General features: G+C 38.9%; 1 protein-coding gene across 3 annotated transcripts; it reads left to right on the forward strand.

Moving 5' to 3' along the window:
* Window positions 1-29: 29 nt before the first annotated feature.
* Window positions 30-23,526, forward strand: thoc2 (THO complex 2). 3 transcript variants are annotated; one of them, XM_080866519.1, is made up of 39 exons: window positions 30-185; window positions 2,683-2,738; window positions 3,251-3,342; window positions 3,715-3,766; window positions 3,886-3,956; window positions 4,109-4,230; window positions 4,325-4,458; window positions 5,088-5,248; window positions 5,408-5,500; window positions 5,680-5,835; window positions 7,336-7,508; window positions 7,714-7,909; window positions 8,017-8,055; window positions 8,186-8,316; window positions 10,096-10,197; window positions 10,899-10,983; window positions 11,540-11,633; window positions 11,757-11,837; window positions 11,936-12,032; window positions 12,361-12,478; window positions 12,585-12,764; window positions 12,905-13,069; window positions 13,383-13,658; window positions 13,858-13,999; window positions 14,292-14,449; window positions 14,848-14,976; window positions 15,068-15,199; window positions 15,316-15,500; window positions 16,087-16,262; window positions 16,463-16,565; window positions 16,747-17,132; window positions 17,434-17,492; window positions 19,013-19,048; window positions 21,006-21,131; window positions 21,270-21,336; window positions 21,447-21,592; window positions 21,691-21,767; window positions 22,452-22,498; window positions 22,590-23,526. In XM_080866519.1, exons 1-38 carry the CDS (start codon window positions 121-123, stop codon window positions 22,477-22,479), a joined length of 4,689 nt encoding a protein of 1,562 aa, XP_080722645.1. In that variant the 5' UTR covers window positions 30-120; the 3' UTR covers window positions 22,480-22,498; window positions 22,590-23,526. The 3 variants fall into 3 exon arrangements, 1 of the variants encoding a protein (XP_080722645.1); XR_013969850.1 differs by lacking the exons at window positions 21,006-21,131; window positions 21,270-21,336; window positions 21,447-21,592; ... (1 more) ...; window positions 22,452-22,498; window positions 22,590-23,526 and having other exon boundaries at window positions 17,434-18,534; XR_013969851.1 differs by lacking the exons at window positions 19,013-19,048; window positions 21,006-21,131; window positions 21,270-21,336; ... (2 more) ...; window positions 22,452-22,498; window positions 22,590-23,526 and adding an exon at window positions 18,843-18,928 and having other exon boundaries at window positions 17,434-18,534.
* The last annotated feature ends 533 nt before the right edge of the window (window positions 23,527-24,059 follow it).

A 24,059-nucleotide genomic window follows, 5' to 3' on the forward strand; every position in this document is an offset into this window, starting at 1 on the left:
GACGCACAGCTGTCGATGTCCCACAATGCACCAGTGATCTAGCAGCGGCGGCTAACCACCACATTTGACCCTGTGTGTGCCATGATGATAAACTAGACATCCGGGCTGTGTGCATGGAAGATGGCGACACTTACCCTTCCTAGTGAATGGATCAAAAACTGGGAAAAAACAGGAAAACATGAGTTGTGAGTGCATCTGAATTTCAAGGCAGTGTTGAATTTTGCATCTTTTTACCCGTTGTTTACGAATAAAAACTATCGAGAATGACGTAGCTAGCGTTCAAATATAAGGCCGGTCTTTAGGTGTGTTAGCTTGAGCCAAGCAGCTAAAATTTAAAGTGGCTTACAAGTGTCACTTACTTAAAAAAAACAATACATGTAATTTAGTTCCTGAGTACTGAATACAGTTAATTTGTTAGACTTGTGAAAAGAAGACGTCAATGGCTTTGAACGTCACCGTGGAAGCTAATGCTGTCTGCTAGCAGTAAGGCTAGCTTTACGCTCCCATTTGATTCGCCGTCAATGTGTAAACACTATGGCTGTTAACGCTAAGCGAGCTAGCATACACATAGCATACTCTTCTGTTGCTTCGATAACGCACTATCTAGTAAAGTGGAATAAATGTACTTCCAAAGTTCAAGGAATTAGCAGTTATCAACTTCGAGCAGACAACCGAGTATTAGCTGGCGAGAAAACCCCTTGGGCAGCCTGTTATAAACCTTAACACTAAATAATCGTGTGGAGGGAAAACAACGGACATTGACAAAACGCTTTAGCAGATTAGCCGTAACGTTAGCTACAGTAATTGTTTTGTTGAATTCCTTTTCGTATGCTTTAATGTTTAGTCGGGTAAGCCTGGAAGAATAAAGATGACGCTTTTTGATTCAGTTTAACAAAACGTATCATTTGACGATATATATTTTAGGAGATGAATATTTTAATCATAATGTTAACCTAGCTACAGCTAACGTCATACTTTTCTTAGCTGGCGTTAATTTCACCTAGATATTGGTGTAGGATAGTCGCTGTAAGGTTTGCATAGAGACTGTGGACATAGCCAAGGTTATTCATCGATGCACATCTGTGCGCTTGGTACTGTATAAAGACATCTCGATTATCAGAGTAAACTTTATCACTAACATTACATGTTAAACTTAATAATTTAAGCAGTACTGTAAAAGCCTCTCCCAACACCTTGATGTACGGCGACTGTTATCTTAAAATTAGTTTCTTCAGAACAAAAAATACAAGAAAAACGTTGCGTGAATAATAATTTCACGCATTAATGTTGAGTACTGCCATCGCCTGTGAGCTGAGACACAATAGGCTCATCCACAGTACTAGCTACGATTATGTGCTGTAGGCCTTGCATATTTAAGAAAGGCCTGCAGTGGGATGCACCAACTCAAACTCTCGTTCCACTATCTTGTGTCAATAACTGATAGTACTTTAACTGGAAATTGTGCCAAACAGTTGCAACTACGGGGTAACTATTAAAGTATTTCCATCAAGGCAAATTACCCGTTATAGCAAAGCTGAGTACATTGCAGTGAAAGTGTGATTTGGCAGCACAGTGAGATGCCATCCTCTGTAATGACAGGCAGCAAATGAAAATGTGGTTTTCATGTTGATAAGTATCACATTGTTATTACGTAACCAATATTTTTAAGCCATATAATTCATTGATATAAAACATTGTGGACATCTGGATCTACTTTTTTAAAAAAAATATTATTTAGTTATGCCAGGTGAGTTGCAATTAACCAGTCCCAGAGACCAGGGTTTAGCTTACAGTGGTGAAAATGTTGTGTCAGCCTCATTATACAAATAGCAGCTTTGCACATTTGACCTTACAGGCTCTGGCAATCCAAGGTGTCCGTTTGCTGTAACTCTGACTTTTTGTAGCATTTGCATTTCTTGTTCACAGTGTGTTTAGCACCTGACAAGCTGTTATCACTAACAGTTAAGCTGATGGACTGTGCTGCGTTTCTTACAGAGGAAAGGAGCTAGTGTGCTCCAGTGTGTGTAATTGTACCTTTTAATAAATGGGATGTGCCTGGCAGAACGTGCTCTATTAGTCTGCCTTTGTCATCACTACTTCTGATATTTTAAGACCAGTCAAGCTGTCAACTGGGTGAACCGTTAAGTCTTTCAATCCACCAGCTAAGTTATCACAGTCAATTTAAGAGGGAGAAACATGGCACTCAGTAAATACTAACTATAAATCTGTGCGAGCGTTTGGCAACAGAGAAGGTAAGGGTTGTCCCGCCCAAAGATTCAGTCAGTAATCAATCCAGCAAACATAAGAGCCAGTGCTATTGTTATATACAAACACAGCAGTTTCAGCATAAATACTCGTGTAGTGACAATGTAGGTAATATAATATTTCTTGAGCTACTACATTGATAATTAGGATAAACCTAAAGCTTTTTGTGGTGTAATGTTAAGACTGGATTAAGGTGTAAATAAAGGTATAGTGTTATGTGGTTTAGAAATATAACTTGGAGGAAGTGAACGGGATATTACAAGAATAATGTTATGTAGAAATTGTTGGCACTGAACAAACGGATTTAAATAAGTTTTCATGCCTCCTGGTTCGTTCATTGAGCTTTATAAGGGTTTTCATCATCATGTTTATGTATCCTAGTTTAATCTAAAAAAGAATTCTCTCATTACTTCATAGTGTACAACTCTGCAAAGACCTTACAGAGAAAGCAGATCATGGAAGTGAAATTAAAGGTGAGTTGAGTGTGACCCTCGTTCCTTTAATACTCTTCTTGTATGCATCTGTCACTGTATTTTAGCTTGCTCCTCATGTACACACGTCCACCTTGGGAATTCTCATAGTTTCCAAAATGAATGCAAAAGGTTTAAAATTATTTAAATTTAAATAATAAGTAGATTTAAAAAAATTAAATCAATGAAACACGGTACTATCCACGTGTAACAATGGCTGGAAGGTAGAAGGGAACTAAGCAGCCCATGTGGAGATTTCTGTTTGGTGTGTGTGCTGACACATGTCACAAAATTTCAGATAACACTGTAATCAAGTGATTTTATGTCCAAAAGGACAAATTTTACTATCACGTTGTGACAGTAAAGGAAATACTTTCCTTGTTTATTCAACTGCATTGAATCACTTACACTAATCTTTGATGTTTTAGTTTATGTTATGAATTATTTCTCAGTTACTTTTTTTATTTTAGTATTACGTAAAACTTGGCTTGTGCTTTTATCTGTTACCCCTACAGACATACAGACTGCCTTATATGAGCTCTGCTGGCAAGTTGTACAGGGGAACCTCAAGTTGGATCTTGTCACCAGCGTCCTTGGGGACATGATGGTACATGTGTTTTTAGCTTGTTGTTTTGTGTGTTTTTCTTTTTTTTTTTGGGGGGGGGGGGGTTCTTATTACCACCTCATGGTTTAACATTATTAGCCCAATAGCAATACATCTCAAATTTTGTTTTTATGTATAAAGTTCTGTATGTCAGGTGTATAAACACTATCGTTTTATTTTGGCACATAATGTGTTCAGTATTTCTGTGTAATTATACGTCTGTTTAAAGATATGATGGTAAATTACAGATACTAAAGAAACAAAATCTACCCACTCACAGGAGTTGTGTTGTTAGAGCTTCTTTGTACCTCGTAACAATAGATTTTGCCAAGCCTTAAACATTTTTACTTATCTTTTGTTTTGGTTTGTTTTCAGGAACTCCGAGAAGACATGCCATCAGTTTTAGCAGATGTGTTCAGTATACTAGGTAACTTTTCTGGTTTTGAGTTTGTTTATTTGTTTGATTGTTTGTTTTAGTACTATGACGACATTATCTGATTTGATATGTTTTTATTGTTTGTTTTTAATGTTTGTTTACTTTCACAGATTTAGAGACTAGTGCACTGGAAGAAAAAAACAAACGTGACCATTACACACAGCTGGTCGGAGCATGTTTGGTAAGTATTACTTTCTTATCAGCTGATAGAACAAATTGTATGCCACTTTCTATTTAAATTTATAGAGGCCTTACTGACTGTCGTGTCTCTAATAACGTACGAAAATGAACTAATTACTTGCCTCTTTTTTAAAAATTTGCTTCCCCCCCCAGTTTTGTGTCCCTGAAGCCATTCTGAAAGAGAGGCTGGATCCAGAAACTCTCGAGTCCCTTGGACTTATAAAACAAGCCCATCAGTTCAATCAGAAAATTGTTAAAATCAAGACTAAACTATTGTAAGTATAGAAATGTGATAAAGATGTAGGCATAGATAAGGTGCTTCATAAGTCCTTTCAAGATTTGTGTAACATTTCTTTTTTTTCTTTTCAGTTACAAACAGCAAAAGTTTAACCTGCTAAGAGAGGAGAACGAGGGCTACGCCAAACTAATCACTGAGCTAGGCCAAGACCTGTCGGGGAATATTACCAGCCATATTGTTCTGGAGAGCATCAAATCCCTCATAGGTAACAAACTGCTTTTTCATTGTCACTGCTTCACACATGGTGCTTCTGTTATCGTTTACACACTTCTTAAGGGTGTTTTTATCTCTCTCTCTGTCACTGATAGCCATGGCTGGAGAGATTATGTTTTCCTGTTGTCTAATAGGATTAAATGATAAAGTAATTACATTTTAAATCCAAATGATCTAAGGTCTGCTTCACTGTAAAATGCTTTGAAAAATCACACTTTCTTGCCATTATTCAGTGTCGTGGCTCTTTGTTTTCAGCATCAGTTTTGTTAACCAGACTTTATAAACTCAGTACTTTTTATTAATGTTCTTCAGTGTCTCTACCACATATTATGCATCAGGATAGTGATGATTTTAAATTGAATGTGTGGTTACTTTAGTGTATGATAAATTAACAATATTGGATTTCATCAGTCTGAGATCAAAGGAATAGTATTACAAGGCAGTTCAGATACAGAGGGGTGACCTAAAAATAAAAACCTGTATCCTTGTCCCCTACCGCAAGGAGGTCCGGTGGCTCTCCTGTTCTGTGTTAACCTTGCATTATAGCAGCAGAATTTGTGGACTAGCTGTTTTAAGTTCTCCTTTTTGGCTGCTTAGTTTTCCTGATTATTTTGCCTGCAGGATGTTTCAACCTAGACCCCAACCGAGTATTGGACATAATTCTGGAGGTGTATGAGAGTCGATCTGACCAAGATGAGTTCTTCCTGTCCCTCATCAAGTCTTACATGTGTGAGCCTCTCACCCTTTGCCACATCCTGGGCTTTAAGTTCAAATTCTACCAGGTAAGAACATCATAAAAATAAAAGAAGCCAGACTGTGTCTAGCAGTATAGTAAATGACCTCAAAGTTATTACCTGTGTTTTAAAATGTCTCCTATAATTGTAATCTCTGAATCATATTTATCACTTCTGTTTTCTTTGTTGATTTATGTTCTTTTTCAGGAGCCCAATGAGGAAACCCCAAAGTCACTTTACCATATTGCTGCTGCTCTCCTTCACTATAACCTGATAGAGCTGGAAGATCTTTACGTACATGTAAGGAAGAGACCTGCAAATCCAGCTAATTACTACATTAGTTATAACATCAACTAAATCTAGGCTTATGGATCATATATGCCTAAATTTACTGTTAGTTCAAATATGTTAATTGTGACTCTTGTGGACAAAGCATCGCCTCTAGACTGAATTTTTGTTTTGTTTTCGTGCTTTCCCAGCTTATGCCACTAGATGCCGCCATCATAGAGGAGCACAAACGAGACATCTCAGAGGCAAAGCAGATAGCTCGCAAGCTGGTCATGGTTGTGTTGCCCTCTGAGAAAAGTGAGGACAAAGAAAAGGACAAAGAGAAGGAAGAGGAGAAAAATGACAAGGTGATGAAGGTTTTTTTTTTCTTATTACGGTTGCATGCAGGTCTGTTCAGGATGGATGGAAGTGATGCAATACAAAAAGGAACTGTAGCAGAACTGTCTACTTGGAGCAGAATTACTGTAGTTGTGTATTTTACTTGGTTTTACTTCATTTACTTTCCAGAGTGAGTTTTGAGATTTTAGTTTCGTTTTTTTTATTGTTTAAACTGTTCCTTTTTAAGTTTGGTTTTTATTATTTTGAGTGTTTTTGTTATTATGATGCAGACAGTGTCTTACAGAACACTGAAGTTCAGAACATTGCAAAAATGTTTTTATTTTAGTAGTTCTTAAAGTTCACATTATTATTATTTTAGTTTTAAGTTGAGTTGTTCTTTTTTTCAGTTAAAGCGTTTTATCATACTCAGTTTTAAGCTTCGTTGTAGTTCACTGGATTGAAATAGAGTAACTTTGCTAAGAGAATAACATAAAAAATCTAATTTTATTGTATAAATTGCTTTTTTTAATCATTAAAGGGTTCCTTAGTAGAAAAAAATTTGGAACTTTACTGTACTAACAAGGTTTGATAGCTATGGATAAAATAAAAGAGATGTCAAAATATCAGTTTCCAAACGAATGTTCTTATTTTTTGATTTCTAAAATATAAAATTCTGACTTTCTCCAAACAAAAGCATTGATTCAGTGTGTGACGGTAGGGCTGCTCAATTAATCGAATTTTAATCTCGATTACGATCTGGGCTTTCAACAATCATTAAAAATGACTGAGCCGATTATTAGCCCCTCCCTCGTGCTTTACTCTCACGCTGCTCTGTGTGGCAAATCGAGCGCACCTCTCTGCATTTTGAACACGTGTCACAACAATTAAGAGGACCCGAGGGAAGCTCGGAAAGCTAAGCAGAAGTTATTTGGAGAGGAGAGTGACTGCTGTTGGTTGAAAAGAGAGGTAAAAAATACTTCAGTGGTGTGGAAACATTATGGGTTCGCGGAGTCGTAGACATAGTGTGTAAACTTTGCTACAGTGTCATAGCTGCACCACAGAGCAACACTGCAAAGTTCACTTAACATAGATGTTTACATTTTTCATTTATTTTTTATATTGCAAACATTTGCACTGTTATCAGTATTTGCACACTATTTTATATTATTTTTTGACAATCTTTAAAGTCATTATTCAATACATTGTTATTGTTAAATAAATATCGTCAAATAATCAAGATCTCAATTTCAGTGAAAATAATCGTGATTATCATTTTTGCCATAATCGAGCAGCCCTATGTGACGGTGTAGGCTAGAGAACAATTGATGCCAGCAAATAAAGAGGCAAGAAGTATGGTGTGCAACTGAAGGCACTAACATCTTAGTGCAGCCTCTTTGTCAGTTTGTTTTGTGACAGCAGCTGTGCTTAGTTCTTGCGTCTGCTTTAATTACATTAGTGAATGTTACTGGACGTTGGCATATTTAACAATAGACAGACACTTAGTTGCTCTTATTTTTTTGTGCTCACAGCCACCTGATAACCAGAAGCTTGGTCTGTTGGAAGCGCTGCTCAGGATCGGAGACTGGCACCATGCCCAGAGTATTATGGACCAGATGCCTTCCTTCTATGCCACTTCTCACAAGGCCATCGCGCTGGCACTCTGCCAGCTTGTGCACCTGACTGTGGAGCCTCTTTACAGAAGGTGCTGATTTCATGTTTCATTTACTGCACACCATGTGTAGTCAGAGCCAAAAGAATGCACAAGTACATCTTATTTTACAGCTGGTTTGAATTTTTCTCAGTTTTATGTGTACAAGCCCACTGGGACATGGGACATGGAGAACTGATTTGGGAAAAAATATGAAATTAAACACAAACTTTGATATGCTCCTCTGTATTTTTTTTAGGGCTGGTGTTCCTAAAGGGGCAAGAGGATGTGTAATGCACCCACTAAGGAGCAAGCGGGCCCCTCAGCCTGCAGAGAGCTTTGAGGACCTAAGGAAGGACACATTCAGCATGCTCTGCTACCTGGGCCCTCACCTCTCCCATGACCCTATCCTCTTTGCCAAGATTGTGCGTCTTGGCAAGGCATTCATGAAAGAGGTACACCACAAACCACCCTCTATTTGTTTTCCACATCTGCAATGCAGCCTTCATCTAATTGTGACTGCTATTCTGTGTTTTTCTTGTTTTGTTTTGTTTTGTCTCAGTACCAAAGTGATAACAGACCTGAGGTGAAAGACAAAATGGTGAGCATAAAGTCACATGGTTGTTACTTATAGAAACACTGATTTATTTATTTATCTATATTTAATGGGTTAATTTTTAGTTTATGTAACTTTGAGAAGCTTATTCATGTTAATGGTATCTTCATTGTAGGACACACTGTTGAGCTGTTTCCTGAGTATTGCAGACCAGGTGCTACTCCCGTCACTCTCTCTGATGGAGTGCAATGCTTGCATGTCTGAGGAGCTGTGGGGTCTCTTCAAACTCTTTCCCTACCAGCATAGGTAAGGACACGCACAGACTCACACTCATTTGCTGCACCATAGTATCACTCACCGCATGTGGTGCTGTGTAATTGTTGGTTCGTAAACCCTCAGGCGTCGCTCAAGGATGGTGTATACCAGCTGCCAAAGAACAACTACCACACACAGTCACACTCAGTTCTTAAAACAATGCTTGGTTATGCAAAGTGAGATCCGTGGCTCTATGTGCAATATACTTTTCTATTCCTCTAAGCAGTGCAAGAATTTTATTTTTAGAGCCTTTGATGGGACATTTTCACACAGCGCTGATAGGCACTGATGCTCCATATTCCCAGAGGATTTGTTTTACTTCTGGTTGTACATGTCACTTTGTCAGATGATAATACAAACTTGTAGATTACGTATGATAGTTGCACTTTGAAATACAGGGAAAGTTTCTGCATACTGATCTGTCTTGACAATGTCAAAAGAAATTATTTCCTGTATACTACAAATGGGCAGGTACTGTAGCTCATTTGCCAGTGGGGTTGTCATAGTACTAATGTGCAGATGCATTTAAAACATTTTTTGTTAGTGTTATTATTTCAAAAATGACACGGTTAATTATTGGTTTAATTTTGTGAAGCATGTGATACAAATTAGACATTCACGTTGCTGTCTTGACAAGAGCAAATAAGATGCATAAGAAAATTCCTAAACTGCTCTGAACTGCAAGTTTAATGAACTTAACTCCCTTGAAAGCGTGGTCTGAGTTAGGGCTGGGCCATATCATACCTTTAACGGTAATACCGATATAATGTTGGGCAACGATAAGAAAATATTGCGATAGAATATGGGTAAAACGTGCATGCGCAGTGCCTTTGTTTTCATACGCACATGGCGGAAAAAGCATGGCGGCGACGCAGAATGAGAAGGGCGAAAGCGGATTATTGAATGAAATGGATGAACCTGAATTGATTTGTAAAAATGCTGCAGCTTCAGTGGTGTGGAACTGGTTTGGCTTTCGTCCGTCAGATACACAACAAAGCACTATTTTTGGTAGAGCATGCTAGCGGGCCGTCGTTATTACCGTGTTGTTTGGAAAATACGGCACACTTAAAATCAATCCTTTGATTTTTCTGAAAATCGACAGTGCCCCTTATAATCCCGTGTGCCTTATGTATGAATTCTGGTTGTGTTTACTGACCTCGAAACGATTTTATGTGGTACACGGCGCTCAAAAATCTGTCAAATGTTTTAGTACGACCTTGCTAAGCTACGAAGCCGCAGCGCTTGATGGATTGTCGGAGCATTACGGCTATCGGAGGCAGGCGCCTCGCGGAGTGATACGTACTGTGCTTCAACATAATATTACTGTATTATGTGTGTATAACCTCTTCTTAAGTTTTGTGGATATTATACATGGTTATGCTGAGGATATGTCAGCCAATTTCCACTGGAAATGCCTTTTGGTTAAACTGTCAGCAAGGAATTTGCATTCGCACTGTTAATTTTTATATAACTTTAATGCAGATTAAAAAAACAGCTGCTTGTTTCAGTAAAAATACATTGATGGGTTTTTTGCACTAATAAAGTTGTGGAGTTGTAAAGTATTTTGTCTAGTGTCAATTATATCGTCAGTTATATCGTTATCGCAGATTTTCAAATGTATATTGTGATAAATATTTTTGGTCATATCGCCCTGCTCTAGTCTGAGTTCTTATAGATGTGAAATTGTAGATTCTTAATATGTCATACACTGCCATTCTTACAGGTGTTTTTAAGTTTTTACCTTTGCTTTCTCATTATGTGTTCTCTAAGGTATCGGTTATATGGGCAATGGAAGAATGAGACATATTCCAGCCATCCATTATTGGTTAAAGTCAAAGCTCAGACCGTGGATAGGGCCAAATACATCATGAAGTAAGTAAAATGTTTTTCTGTGCCTTTGGATCATCTTTTCAACATCTAATATTGTTGAATCTTCAAGTGTTGATCAATCTTTTGTCTGAAATCTGTCAATTTCATATTACCTTTCAATGATGTGTGGTACATTACTAAACTCAGGAACAAATTTTGGATAATAGTTGAATATTAATCACTGTTATCGTTGCATGACACTAAACGAGCAGGAGCAAATGAAAGTTTACTGTGTGTGTGTGTGTGTGTGTGTGTGTGTGTGTGTGTGTGTGTGTGTGTGTGTGTGTGTGTGTGTGTGTGTGTGTGTGTGTGTAAAAAAAAATGTTGTTATTATTAGTAGTAATAGTATTATTATTCAAGTTGGACATTTAATAGAAATATGCAGAGATTTGTTTGGTTTTTAGTTAACCACTTCAAGTGAAGCTTTGTTTTAAGCACAGTTAAACATGAGGATGTTGTAGCAAAAGGGGGACTTACTTTTGATGCTGGGCAAGTAATTATCCTAACACTGTCCTGCTACTGGGGAAAAAAATAGTAACAGTTCTCTTATTTTAAGATGACAACCGTAAGAACATTTTCCAACTGCTTTGAAACTTATAGAAGTGACAGTTTTTGCTCACAGTGCTCTTTGTGTCATCTTGTGTTATTAAGTCTTTTCTCTCCCCTGTCCTCCCTTTCTTTTCCTTTTTTGCTCCACTCTTCAGGCGGTTGACCAAAGAGAACGTGAAACAATCTGGAAGGCAGATTGGAAAACTGAGCCATAGTAATCCCACCATCCTCTTTGATTATGTAAGTCCCTTTTATTGCAATTATTTTATTTTACTGTGTGTGTCCACAAACTACAAAGAGCAACCAATCCTGCATTTTTATGGCCGTAAAGAAATACTTCTCTAGACATGTGGCACCTTTTTTTTTTTTTCTTTTCTATTCCATACAGTTGCCAGTAAGATTTCTCTCTGTGTCCTACAGCAGGCTTGGTTTCCGATTACATGGTTTCGAGGAATTGCTCATGTCTAGCGTCCTGCTTGCAAATTCTACATCCATTAATCAAATTTATAGTCACTTGGCAAAAACTAAATGGCAGGAAATGTTTGCATGGAAAAAAGCAAAATGTTTTGAATGAAATTTGTTCATACACATCAGTAGGACATTTTGTTCTGCATCTGGGAGACTGATTTTAACAAATCAGTGCACCTCACAATATAAGACTGCTCAAATGAGCATCTCATCTGTTTCAGTGTGTTCAGACACAGTTTTTTTTTATTTTTTTTTTTATATGTGACAAATGCTATAAGGTGTGGTGTAATGTCATTTTTCATCCTCCTCCTTCGTTGTTTTATGGCAGATCCTGTCTCAGATACAATGGTACGACAACCTCATCAGCCCCGTGGTCGACTCCCTGAAATACCTCACATCCCTCAACTACGATGTCTTGGCCTGTATCCTACACTTTTTTTTTCTCTTTTTTTTGTCCTTTTTTCAGTTTGTTAACAAGTGTGTGTGCGTTTCTGAGTTGTGAGGGAGTTGTCCGTCTGTGTTGTTCCTTTTAACTCTGTCTTCAGATTGCATAATTGAGGCTCTGGCCAATCCTGAGAAGGAAAAGATGAAGCACGATGACACTACCATCTCCTCGTGGCTTCAGAGTGAGTGGCTTCACGGTTTCATTTGCATGAAAAAGAAAAGAAATTGTTTGATATTTTAATGAATATCTAACAAACACCTGTTCTTCTGATACGCCAAGGCCTGGCAAGTCTGTGTGGAGCTGTGTTCAGAAAGTACCCGATTGAGCTGGCTGGCCTCCTTCAATATGTCACCAATCAACTAAAAGCAGGGAAAAGGTGAGTGGATACAAACTGTTTAGCAGAGACGGCATAGAATTACTAACTTGCGAGTCCAAGGACCATTGGATTTTTTTTCTTTCATATTACTTTGCCTGATAAAATATTTTTTAATAATCATTTCAAATAATAAAAGATACATACTTGCTGTACAACTTGTAATATCAGTACCGAGAAATCAGAAAAGATTTAATTAATCCCACTTTTAAAAATATCATAAAATGTCTTTAAGGAGATGAGCATGTGGTTGTTTTTGGCGGTCATTGTCTACTTTGCTTTATATGTTTCTTATTTAAACATATGAGGAACTTCACTCTTTTTACTGCAGTTTTGACCTGTTGATCTTGAAAGAAGTGGTGCAGAAAATGGCTGGCATTGAGATCACCGATGAGATGACCTCGGAACAGTTAGAAGCCATGACGGGAGGCGAGCAACTCAAAGCCGAGGTATGAGACTAATGCAGTCTCGTTAGAAAGAGCTGTAAGATTTCTTGAGCCCGTTGTTTTAATCTCAGCGCAGGTGCACGGATCATGAGTCTGATTCTCTTTGCAGGGTGGATACTTCGGCCAGATCAGAAACACTAAAAAGTCGTCTCAGCGTCTGAAGGAGGTGCTTCTGGATCACGAACTAGCACTACCGCTGTGTTTACTCATGGCCCAGCAACGAAACGGCGTGGTTTTCTTGGAGGGTGGAGAGAAACATCTTAAACTTGTTGGACATCTGTATGACCAGGTACTCACCCTCTCACAGTAAAATTAAACAGTTGACTGACCTTGCATTTGACAACTAAATTGAAACACATCTAACAACAAAAACTTAAGAGACTATGTTTCATTTGTTCCTATATATAATTAATAATTTACTTCCTGCAGTGTCATGACACACTAGTGCAGTTTGGTGGTTTTCTGGCCTCCAACCTCAGCACGGAGGACTACATCAAGCGGGTTCCCTCTATTGACATCCTTTGTAACCAGTTCCACACTCCACATGACGCTGCATTCTTCTTGTCTAGGCCAATGTATGCCCATCAGATACTGGTGAGTAGATCACTCTAATTTTTTTCAACATACTGCCTTTGAATTGTCTCAGTCCTTATGGACTTGATTTCCCTCATTGAAACAAAGATTTCAAAAAGTGGGTTTGAAAACTGACTGAACTCGAGTCTTATGAATAAAATGGAAATATTTTAAAAAGTAACTTTGTTGTTTAAGTTTGAAGTTTTAAGACTTTATGGTATATCTGTCTCTTCACAAGTTTAGTTTAGTTTTTTGCTTGAATTGCTTAAAATGGATATTGTTTATTAACTTGAAAAAATTCAGGGTCCTTTAACTTCATGCTCTCTTCATGCAGTCTAAGTATGATGAGTTGAAGAAGGCAGAAAAAGGTAATCGGCAGCAGCAGAAGGTGCACAAGTATGTGGCGGCCTGCGAACAGGTGATGACACCGGTGCATGAAGCTGTGGTATCGCTCCATCCAGCCAGGGTCTGGGATGATCTCCGCCCTCAGTTCTACGCCACCTTCTGGTCCCTCACCATGTACGACTTGGCCGTGCCACATGCTGCCTACGAGCGTGAGGTCAATAAGCTCAAGGCGCAGATCAAGCAAATTGAGGAGAACCCTGAGATAGTGAGTAGCTTTTTGAGAGTTGTTGCTGGACAGCAGATTGCAGATTTATTACAGAAATGATGTTTTTGATTTTAATCAGTGTAATTTCTAAAGTCTAAGGACTAAGATAATATCTGTGTGAAGTACTTGTAAAATGATTGTGATCAGTAATTGGGTGTATTTATTTAACTGTTTTTTGTTTGATTTATTTCCAATGTAGCCCTTGAATAAGAAAAAGAAGGAGAAGGAACGCTGCACTGCACTGCAGGAAAAACTACAGGAGGAGGAGAAGAAGCAGCTGGAGCATGTCCAAAGAGTTCTACACCGCCTCAAACTGGAGAAAGACAACTGGTTATTGGCCAGTAAGTGATTTAATGTTTGGTGGTATTGATGTATCTTAGTCAGCTTGTGCACAGTCTTTCTAAATAAGAAAAGAAAGTAGTGCATCAATTTTCTTTTGACCCAAAGAGAAAGCTATAAATATAAATTCTGCTGCATTATTTACAAGCATTTCTCACTAAGCAAACATCCAGCAGCTGCATGGCTGTCAGTTAATGTAATAATGGGGAATAAAGCTGATGTAATGGGATCATTCATGAGAGAAGATATAATGTCCATTGTTTTTCCAACACAAATCTAAATGCTTACTGACAGAATCCACAAAAAATGAGACCATAACAAAGTTCCTGCAGCTCTGCCTGTTCCCTCGCTGCATCTTCTCATCCATCGACGCGGTGTACTGTGCCCGATTCGTTGAGCTTGTCCATCAGCAGAAGACTCCCAACTTCTGCACCCTACTGTGCTACGACCGGGTAAGAGGTTGCGCATGACAACAATATTTAACCTCCACTTTTAGAGCTTCTTAAAGCCAAAGTGCTTTAGAAAGAAAAATAATAAATATTCATAATGTGATTAATAAACTAGGCTCTAATTCATCCCGCTCTGCAGAAGAGAAGGAGTAAAAATAATCCATTAAAATAAAAAGTCTTTATCATTGAGTGGTTCTTCAACCATTCAAGTGAATCATGTTAGGTTGAAGTGATATACTAAGAAGGTTCAGCTGAATGATGATTAGCATAAAAGCTTGAACACTTACCATAATTTGTGTGGGCACTGCCCCTTATTTTCCAATAATATACATGCACATTATAATGTATAGATCATGCTGCCTCAGTCGTTAAGTAAAATCTGTCCACTGTTCCCTTGGCAGGTGTTCTCTGCTATCATTTATACTGTGGCCAGTTGTACGGAGAATGAGTCTCACCGCTATGGACGCTTCCTCTGCTGCATGTTGGAGACGGTGACCCGCTGGCACAGCGACCGTGCCATCTATGAGAAGGTGTCCATGTCTACATGTTCTGTGTACCTGGAAAAATTTCTGCTGCGTGTTGAGCTGGATGTGAATCTTTCTTGTTTTTGTGCGGTCGTAGGAGTGTGCCAATTATCCCGGCTTCCTCACCATCTTCAGAGCCACAGGCTTTGATGGAGGAAACAAAGCAGATCAGCTAGATTATGAAAACTTCCGCCATGTGGTTCATAAATGGCATTACATGCTGACTAAAGTGAGTTGTCTGTTCACCATTACTCTTCTATTATATTCAGTCCAAATGATTTTAAGCATTGCTCTTAATGGTGTGTGTTTAACCATGATCTCACCCTTTCTTTCTCCCCCAACCAGGCATCCGTTCACTGCTTGGAAACAGGAGATTACACCCACATCAGGAACATTTTAATAGTACTTACCAAGATCCTGCCCTGCTACCCGAAGGTCCTGAACCTGGGCCAAGCACTAGAGTGCCGTGTCCACAAGATCTGCCTTGAAGAGAAGGATAAGCGACCAGACCTCTATGCCTTAGCAATGGGGTAACATTGTGTGCTGATCAGCTCTATGTGGAGCTTATAGTTAACATCTATCGTGTGAAGTGGGGTTATGAACTCTTATCAGACATGTAGGAGTGGAAGCTTGTATCTGTAGCTGAGATGATTATGTTAAAATATGGGTTGGTGCACTTGATTTTTAGCCCTAGAGTGGAGATAGTTGTTAAGTGTTGATAATTGAGCCTTTTAATAGGTGGTAAGGTGACTTTTAATTGGAAGAACCTAATGCCACTGACCCATTAAAGCTACAAAGCAAGTCCATTGTTTTAAGTATGCAGACAGGACAGAACCTGGATTTCTATAAACATTTGAGTAAAAATCCTATATGCAGTGAATGTTGTTCCGTGAACGTTTTCACTGTGTATAGGAAAGAATTGTGTTTGGTATTGGATATTGATCAGCACATACGTGTGTGTGTGTGTGTGCAATCTATGATTAGACATATACAATGGGGCTTATTTTACCTGATATTTACCCCTTTCTAAAAGTTTAATTCTTGCACTGCGTGACACTGAGAAGTTCTTTTAGAAGTTTTGTCTCTGCTGTTGCAAACCCTTTATGCGTCTTACAGTTATTCAGGTCGCTTGAAAAGCCAGAAGGTGCACATGGTCCCTGAGAATGAGTTTCATCACAAAGAGCAGCCAGCACGCAGCGCCACACCTGCCAGTCAACAGAACGGCCCCGGCAGCACAGGCAAGCCTGCCACTAACACAAGCAAGACCGAGGAGGGGACTTCAGAGGATGGTGGTGAGTGAAGGATTTTAAAGTGTGACACCTACCACCTTTCTCTCTAATCTGACAAACACTAAATTCTTTGTTGTGTATGTCTATATTACTATTTTCCCACAATGATGCAGCATAAACACTCAGTGCTTCAGTTCCAATATGAAAGCCTGTAATTTTAATAAACCCTGTCCGACTATTTATTTATTTATTTTTTTGGGCAGATCGGGCCAAGGATAAATCTCAGGGGACCACAAAGCCAGTGAACAAAGCCAACAGTGCAGCAGCCAAAGTGACCACCAGCAATGGCAACGGTGCTCTCAACAGGTAGGAGAATAAAACAAAGCTTTAAAAAATCCACCAGTTTCATCGGCTGCTGAAAGTGTGTGCAGTTTGTTTTGTGATACAGCAATGTATAAATAAAATATAATTGAGTGTTGGATTCAGAAGATTTCTCTGTGAAGCATTTTCAATGAAATGGTTTTGAAAAGGAAAAATGTCTCCGCAGCACCAAAGCCGTTAAAGAACGGGACGACAAAGAGAAGAGTGGGAAGGAGAAAAAAGAGAAAAAAGAAAAGACACCTGGCAGCACACCAGAGGCAAAGGCGGAGAACCGTCGGGAAAAGCAGAGAGATGAGAGGGCAGGGAAAGAGGAGCGGGTGGTGCGAGAGGGTAAGGAGAAGACCCCGAAGGCAGACAGGGAGAAAGTGAAGCCAGAGGAGAAGGGTGGAAAAGACGACAAGGTCAAAGCCGGGAACGGGGAGCCCATGGAACCGTCCAGGGAGCGTGATGCTGTCAAGGAGGCCAAGAGCAAGGAGAAAGGAGACAGGAGTGCTGTGGCCGGGTCCCTCAAGTCACCAGGTCCCAGATCTGAGTCGGCTGAATCTGAGAGGGGTAAGAAGCCGTTCCAGTGGTGTTAGACTGCTCATGAAAGTGTGCCGTAACATTTTGACTTCTCTGTCAGGCCTCTTACGAGGTCCGTACACTTCATCTCATTTATTCTTCTACTTCTGCGACAGTTTGTCCACTTGGATGCTGACATGCTTTACATTTGTAAATCACATGAATTCACTTAAGTAAAATTAAATATTTAGATTCAGCATTTTCTTACCTTTTGTAGCATGTTTGTAAGACATTAAATGGATGGCACTAATGCACAAATTAACACCAGTGTCGCTCGGCTTGTCTCTCACAGATCACAAAAGACGAAAGCTCGACAGTCACGCTTCCCCGTCCCACTCCTCGTCTGTTAAGGTTAGTATGGCTTGAGGAAGGCTGTGCCAGTTTCTTCTCTATCTGCCGGAGCGTTCCCTGCCGTTGCACATTCCAGCAGCCCAGAAGATCAACAAAGGAGAATTGTCGCACACGGAAATCCCAACCATAGCCATGGGAGTTGGAAAGCATTCCATGGACATACGCATGATATTTTGCAGAATTGGGAGAGATCTCCTCAAGGACTTAGCCAAGAAAATATTGTGTATATTGAGTATTTTCATATTGAAATATTTACCTATTTTCATATTAATGAAAGCAATCAGTGTGCCTTGGGAAGAAAGAAAATTTTTAAGCATTTCTATATTCCATGTGGAGTTTTTTGGTTTTTTTTGTTTTTGAGAATAATACTCACCTGAAGAAAAAAAAAAAGGCTTGCCAAATAAAGAGCGCTCCATAGGCAATTTTTTTCCCCCCCATACCCGGAGCAGTGTTTTACTACTTGAAATGATGCCCAAGAGTTTTTCCCCCCTCCTTTTTTCTGAGCTGTGAAGAGTTCCTGTTTTTTGTGATGTGAAATATTTCGCTAACCCCGCAACGTCCCCCGGATGCAGCACAAAGATGGATGGTGTCCAGCATCTTTCCTGCTGTAGGAGTGCCTCTGCTGCAGCTGAGTCCCTCTTCCATCTCCGCTTGTTGAAACGTCCTTCACGGAGTCTGCACGTCACGAGATGCAAGTCCAGTCAGTCCTGCCAAGTCCCCTCTCCCCCCCTTCAGTGCTATCCCTACGACTTACCAGCCAATGGGATCTTCAGTTGTACTACCTCCTGGCAAGCAATGAGTCGAAAACCAGAGCCACCAGCATCTGAGATCAACGGAGAATGTGAATGTTGCAGTTTTCAATCTACCAAAAATACAGAAGAAAATAAGCCCACCCCTGCAAAGAGAGAGGCAGTGAGGGAGAGAGTGGGCGAAGCCTGAATCGTCTGGAGCGTTGCCCAAACCACTGGAAGCTTGTGATAGGTCTTTAATTTACCCTTCCACCAGAGAAATAGGCTCCATGTGTCTTTTCCATTCCTGAACTGTAAGTGACAGCAACAGTTACCTATGTAGGGATGCAATCAAGCACATAAGAAATTGAGTGATTTGTCTTATATATTTATATACAAACACACGCGCACACACACACACACACACGCACACATACATTACTTTCAGCACTTGCACTTTAGATGTATTGAAAACCAGCTGTGGTGTAGGACTTCTATTTTAGGTCAGACATGTCTGTAGTATTAAGACTAGCAGTTATTTCATATATGCTCAGGGTTTTTCTATTTTAAATATTGCAATTCCAGATGATGACTTCTCCTCTATGTTATAACCTTGTCAAAGCCTTAGTCCTTGAAGGTCAGAGGTCAAGGGAGAAGTGTGCTGTTGGTCCGGCCAGCCCCAACTCCCCACCTCCCCAACCCCTTTTTCCAACTCTCTGCTGCTGTCTGACAACCTCCTCCCAATCCCCCACCCCCTCCCAGCTCATCTGTCATCTCCATTCATCCCTACAGGACAATAGCATCGAACCCAAGGAGTCCACATCCAAGGTTTGAATTAACTCTTCTATTCCTAGCTTTTTGTTCACAAGTCAAAAACGTCTTCAGCTTTTCACATGAAAAAGTGTTTGATATCATGTGATTCGGTCTTTTTTTCGCACACTTTAAAAAATAAAATAAAAATAGTCGCTCGTGTGAACTGCCAAAGCTGTAATGTGCAGTTTCATGTAGAAAATGTTTTCCTGCTAAACTACACCTGCCACTTGGAAGAAGTGTGCATGTAGCTTACACTAGACTGCATCAGCTAAAGACTGCATTTAGGTGAATTAGACATGACTTGTATTCATTTTCATGATTTTTAGCAGCAACTTTAAGGTATTTTTTTTTTAAAAGATGGTTCTAGTCAATTGCTAGAATCATTAGCTTCATTGCCTAAATAATAAGTAAAGTCATTGCAGACCTTAAAAAAACAAAAAACATGAAAAAGCCATAAATACCAAACCGTAATGCTGCTATGTTCAGGTTTTGTTGAAGTATCTTCACCTTGTTCACCTCTTTTTATGTCAGCAAGGGCAAATTAAATACCAGACAATAACATGAAGTCCCAGCTGGCTGTGTCCTTAAAAATTTATAACTAGTATATGTAGCATTACACAGTACACTTTTATAATGAAAACCATCAGTTACTGAGTACTATGTGCTGTTATAGGGCCATATTTCTTGTTGGACAGCAATATTTTATCAAGACAAAGTAGATATAAACTCAAGTGTCCCTTCATTTCCAGCTGATTGTAACAGGTTTATATTTTTAATCATAAATATAAAGAATCTGTGAATCTTAAAACTTAATCAACGCAGATTGTTTTATTAATTAATAGTTATTCATTATAATGGGTTCAGGATAACATTTTTTCCTACTCTGCCTCTGAGCCAGTAGATTAGACTACCCTCCAACTTCAAATGAAGGTAATTTCATTACTTTGATAGCCTAATGTATTATAACTAATTTATTAGGGGATTTCTGTTTCATATTATAAATCTATATTAGTGGAAAAATGATAACTGAACTAAATGTAGTGGGATATGCTCTGCCCTGTAGGCTCACCCCAGCATGCTCCAGGCATCACTGCTAGAAAGGCACTGCAGCTACCTTTGGGTTCTTCATATTTAAATTATTCAAACATTTTTATGAAGGACTTTTATTGACATGTTAATGAGAAAAAACTACTTAATAGTGATGGTACATTTCAGCCAGTTTGCTTCACAAGTTAATCCACCAGTGGAAACCTGGTCAGCTGCTAGCCAATCAACTTGCCTCATCCACGTCATTGTTGGCCGCAGGCCACCAGTGATGCCTATATTATGTTTATAATGTCAGCCTTTGACTTAAGACTATAAGATGTGTTCGCATGCCTATGTATCTAGATTCATAAGCCCTTTATCAACATTTGTGCTGTAACTCCTGTATTGAAAGACGGTGTAAGACTTTTCAAACTGCTCTGAAAAGTATATTTCATAGCTCTCACTGAAAGCGAATCCCTTGCATGTTGTGTCAAACATACCTTTCGGGTTATGTAATAGAACTATCAGACTGAGTGTCAGTCATACTGCAACAAACAAATCACAAACTAACTTGACTTTAAATGAGTTGACAGATGGTTTTTCTCCTTTGGACTCTTTCGTTGTTGTTCTCATAATGACAAACAACTCCACCTTAGTCTAAATGCAGATCTCAGCCCACTCTGAGCCACTGTGAACTCTTTGTTGAACAGTTAGTAGTCACGTGTCACATGACTGAATACCAGTCAGTATTTGGAAGTATGTCATCAATGTAGAGTGATTAGGAAAAGTACAATAGTAAATACTTTTCTACTTGTTTTACCACCATTGTTGGCATATTCCCCCCTGCAGTGCTGTATTATGTTTAAAGTTATACTAACACTTAACATAAAGGCACTGCTGTCTGTTTGAGTTGTTTTGTTCTATTCATATGTAATTGTTCTTCCAGCACCACATGAACTTCAATTCAGTTGCCCGGTCCAAGAGCAGAGAGAGGGAGATGGAGAAGAAAGACTCAGAGAACACACAAGGCCGATCCAAAGAGAAGAAAGAAGAGCGGAAAGAGCGAAAGAGAGTCAGTGTCTAACCGCCTCATCAACTATGTGAAATGGATTTTTTTCAGATTTAGTTTTCATATTAGAGGGAGAGGCAGTAGCAACAAGGACATAGTTGAAATATTAGTTATTATTAAATCATGTCATTTGTCTATCAGGACCACACTGTCAACGACCGTGAGACGAGCCAAGAAGCCAAACGCAGAAAGGATGAGAATGGGACCAGTAAGCGTTTGTTTTTTGTCTTTATTTTTTTTTTTAAATCTGAAGGAGCTCTCAGCCAAACAAGGACAACATAAAATAAAAATTAATATAAGCCAACATTTTGTTCTTAGATGCCTCCAAAAACAGCAAGAGCACAAGTCCTTCCTGTGACTCCCCGCTGTCGGCCGAGAAAGAGAAGAGCAAAAGATCCAAATCATCCAGTAAAGAGAAGGCCGACTCTGTGAAACCCGAGCGGACGTCCTCTGGCGGCAAGAAGGTCAGACTCAGTCGCTGTCGCGCACTCTCCTGAGCCGTCGACTAAAGGACTTTATTGTCATTATGTACTTTTTTTTTCTGTTTCTTTTTGTGCTGCAGGAGTCCAGACATGACAAAGAGAAGTCTGAAAAGAAAGAGAAGAGGGACAGCAGTGGAGGAAAGGAAGAGAAAAAGCAATATCCTTAAATATAAAGCGACATTTCAGTGTGAAGGTGATTTTAATGAACTCTTCGTAAATTGCCGTCTTTATTTCAGACTGTAAATCCCGACCAGTGTAGATGGAGTTAACTGATTTAGCCAAATACAGTTTTTATCAAGTTAAGTAGCGTTTCAAAGATACTTATAGCTGTTCGCGGCACTGAATTTGTTTTCTATTATGGGATAATTACATTCATTTTAGTATATTATGTGTCCGTACAAACACTCAGATCCAATAAGGATTGCAGCAGATGCCACATTTACGCTTACAACCAAGCCCCGCTGGCTTGTTTTTAACTGGCGCTCTTAACCTCTGCATTGAACTGTTTGATTCATCTTATTTGAACATTTAGTGGTCGGCTTATTTCCCCTCTGGCCCAGTGCGCCAGTCTAAACTGATCATGTGACTTCAACTTCATATTTCTAGATGGACATTTCAAAGAGCCAGTGTGCCAGTCCCTTTGCTTATACACCTCATATCAGGCAGGCTTACACACACTTGCAGTTAGTTGTGGGTTTCTTTTGTCGGTGTATTATTTAGAGGACTTTCTCAGCACTGCCACGCACTCATTTAACAACCTTTAAAGACTTTTCTCGTCACTACATTTTTATGAGCAGCTGTTTCATCTTTGAGCATTTCACCGTTTCCTTAACAGTCGTACTCATAAATCCTCTGACAAGCACAGATAATGTGCACTAATTAGTGAAGGTAAGACACATACAGTTTCTTTGTAAGTGGCTTTAACCGTTGCTCCGTGTCTCATGGTTTGTTCTCTTCCTCTTCGATCCACGTGCTGCAGCGGAACTGGAGAAGCTGTGCTTTTATCTGCGAGACATCTGCAACTCCATCTGTTGTGAACCCATATTCTTCTTCTTCTTTTTTTTTTTGGCCTGATTGGCTTTTTTAGTTTTTTTTCGTTTTGTAAAAATTCCACCTCAAGTCTTGTTAGTTCTACTCATCTAAACTTAAAGATCACCTCATTATTTTTCCATTTCAAACAACGGTAAACCAGCGGAAACTTTTTTTTTTTCTTGGTGAATTTGTATCCGTTTTTTGTTTTGTTGTTTGTTTTTTGTTTATTATTATTATTATTATTATTTGATATGGGCGCAACATGCTGCCGTAATCACAGTGTTATTATCCTAATTAGAAATGTGGTTACTGTATGAAATGATCTCTTGGTTGCATCTGGTCATAGATTCAATAATCTTATGCTTGAAAATGTCTACTTTTTTGTACAGTGTCGGGCTTTTGCTTTTTGCTTGTTTTATTGGAGTTAACATGCTTTCCATGCTCACTTACCTCATATCCTTTTGAGATACGTAGATACTTTTATTTATTTATCTCCACCTTTTAACCCGAGTAAGACGGTAGATGTGAGTAAAATGATACAAAGAACCAGTTTGTATATTGTGTACAATAATAAAGAGGGTAACATGAAATTCACATCATGTTATTTCTGTACTTCTTGTTTTTTTTTAAATGTCCCATACAGCTCTTTTGTGTTTTTGGTTTTTTTCCCCCCTCGTGTTAAACAGGTTTTTACATAATTTATAAAAATGTCAGTTTGACGTTGATTCAAATGTAGAATTGTAAAGGAAAAAAATCACACACACAAAATCTGATACTCTGTACTCCAAATACGGCTGTTTCAAAATGACTTTTGGAGATTTTATCTGCTGTACTCAATGAGTGTAAGCTTTTTCTCTTTTTTTTTTCTTTTTCTTTTTTTTAAACGACAACAAAAACAATAAATAATAGTTTTCCTAGTGTGTCAGTTTGATATTGTGTCTATCTTCCCTTCTTTTCTTTGCCATGAATGTAAGGACATGCATAAGGAGGATTATCTGCAGGCCAGTCACTCAGCTGGGTTGGGGGGGGATAAAACAAACATCTTAATTTACAGTATTATACTTTAAAATAGTCAAGTGTATAAAGAATTGACTTTAGATTTTAATTTTTTAAGCTACTTCACACTGACCTATTGATCATTTAAGCATAAAAAGGTACAATTCAAGGGATGAACCAGTGATATGTCTACATTAACAGACAGCTTAGCAAAGCTAAGCTTTTAAATAGTATCTTTAGGCACACCATCCATCTGTTGCATTTCTTTTAGTCCATCCATGAACACAATTTGGAAGACAAAATAATTATTTGCACCAACAATGTGATTCTCAAAGAGCTTTTAGCCAGCTGGACAAGTGAAGGATCTCTGAATCAAAACATATCTGCAGATGAACAATATCTGAAAGTCATGACCTAAAGA

Source organism: Rhamphochromis sp. 'chilingali', assembly GCF_963969265.1.
Source record: "Rhamphochromis sp. 'chilingali' genome assembly, chromosome: 19".
Taxonomy (NCBI): Eukaryota; Metazoa; Chordata; class Actinopteri; order Cichliformes; family Cichlidae; genus Rhamphochromis; species Rhamphochromis sp. 'chilingali'.

Coding starts and splice junctions, on each gene's coding strand:
- thoc2 (XM_080866519.1), top strand. CDS start 121: ATGGCGACACTTACCCTTCCTAGTGAATGGATCAAAAACTGGGAAAAA. Junction 3,343..3,714: donor GCGTCCTTGGGGACATGATG/GTACATGTGTTT, acceptor GTTTGTTTTCAG/GAACTCCGAGAAGACATGCC. Junction 8,317..10,095: donor CTCTTTCCCTACCAGCATAG/GTAAGGACACGC, acceptor GTGTTCTCTAAG/GTATCGGTTATATGGGCAAT.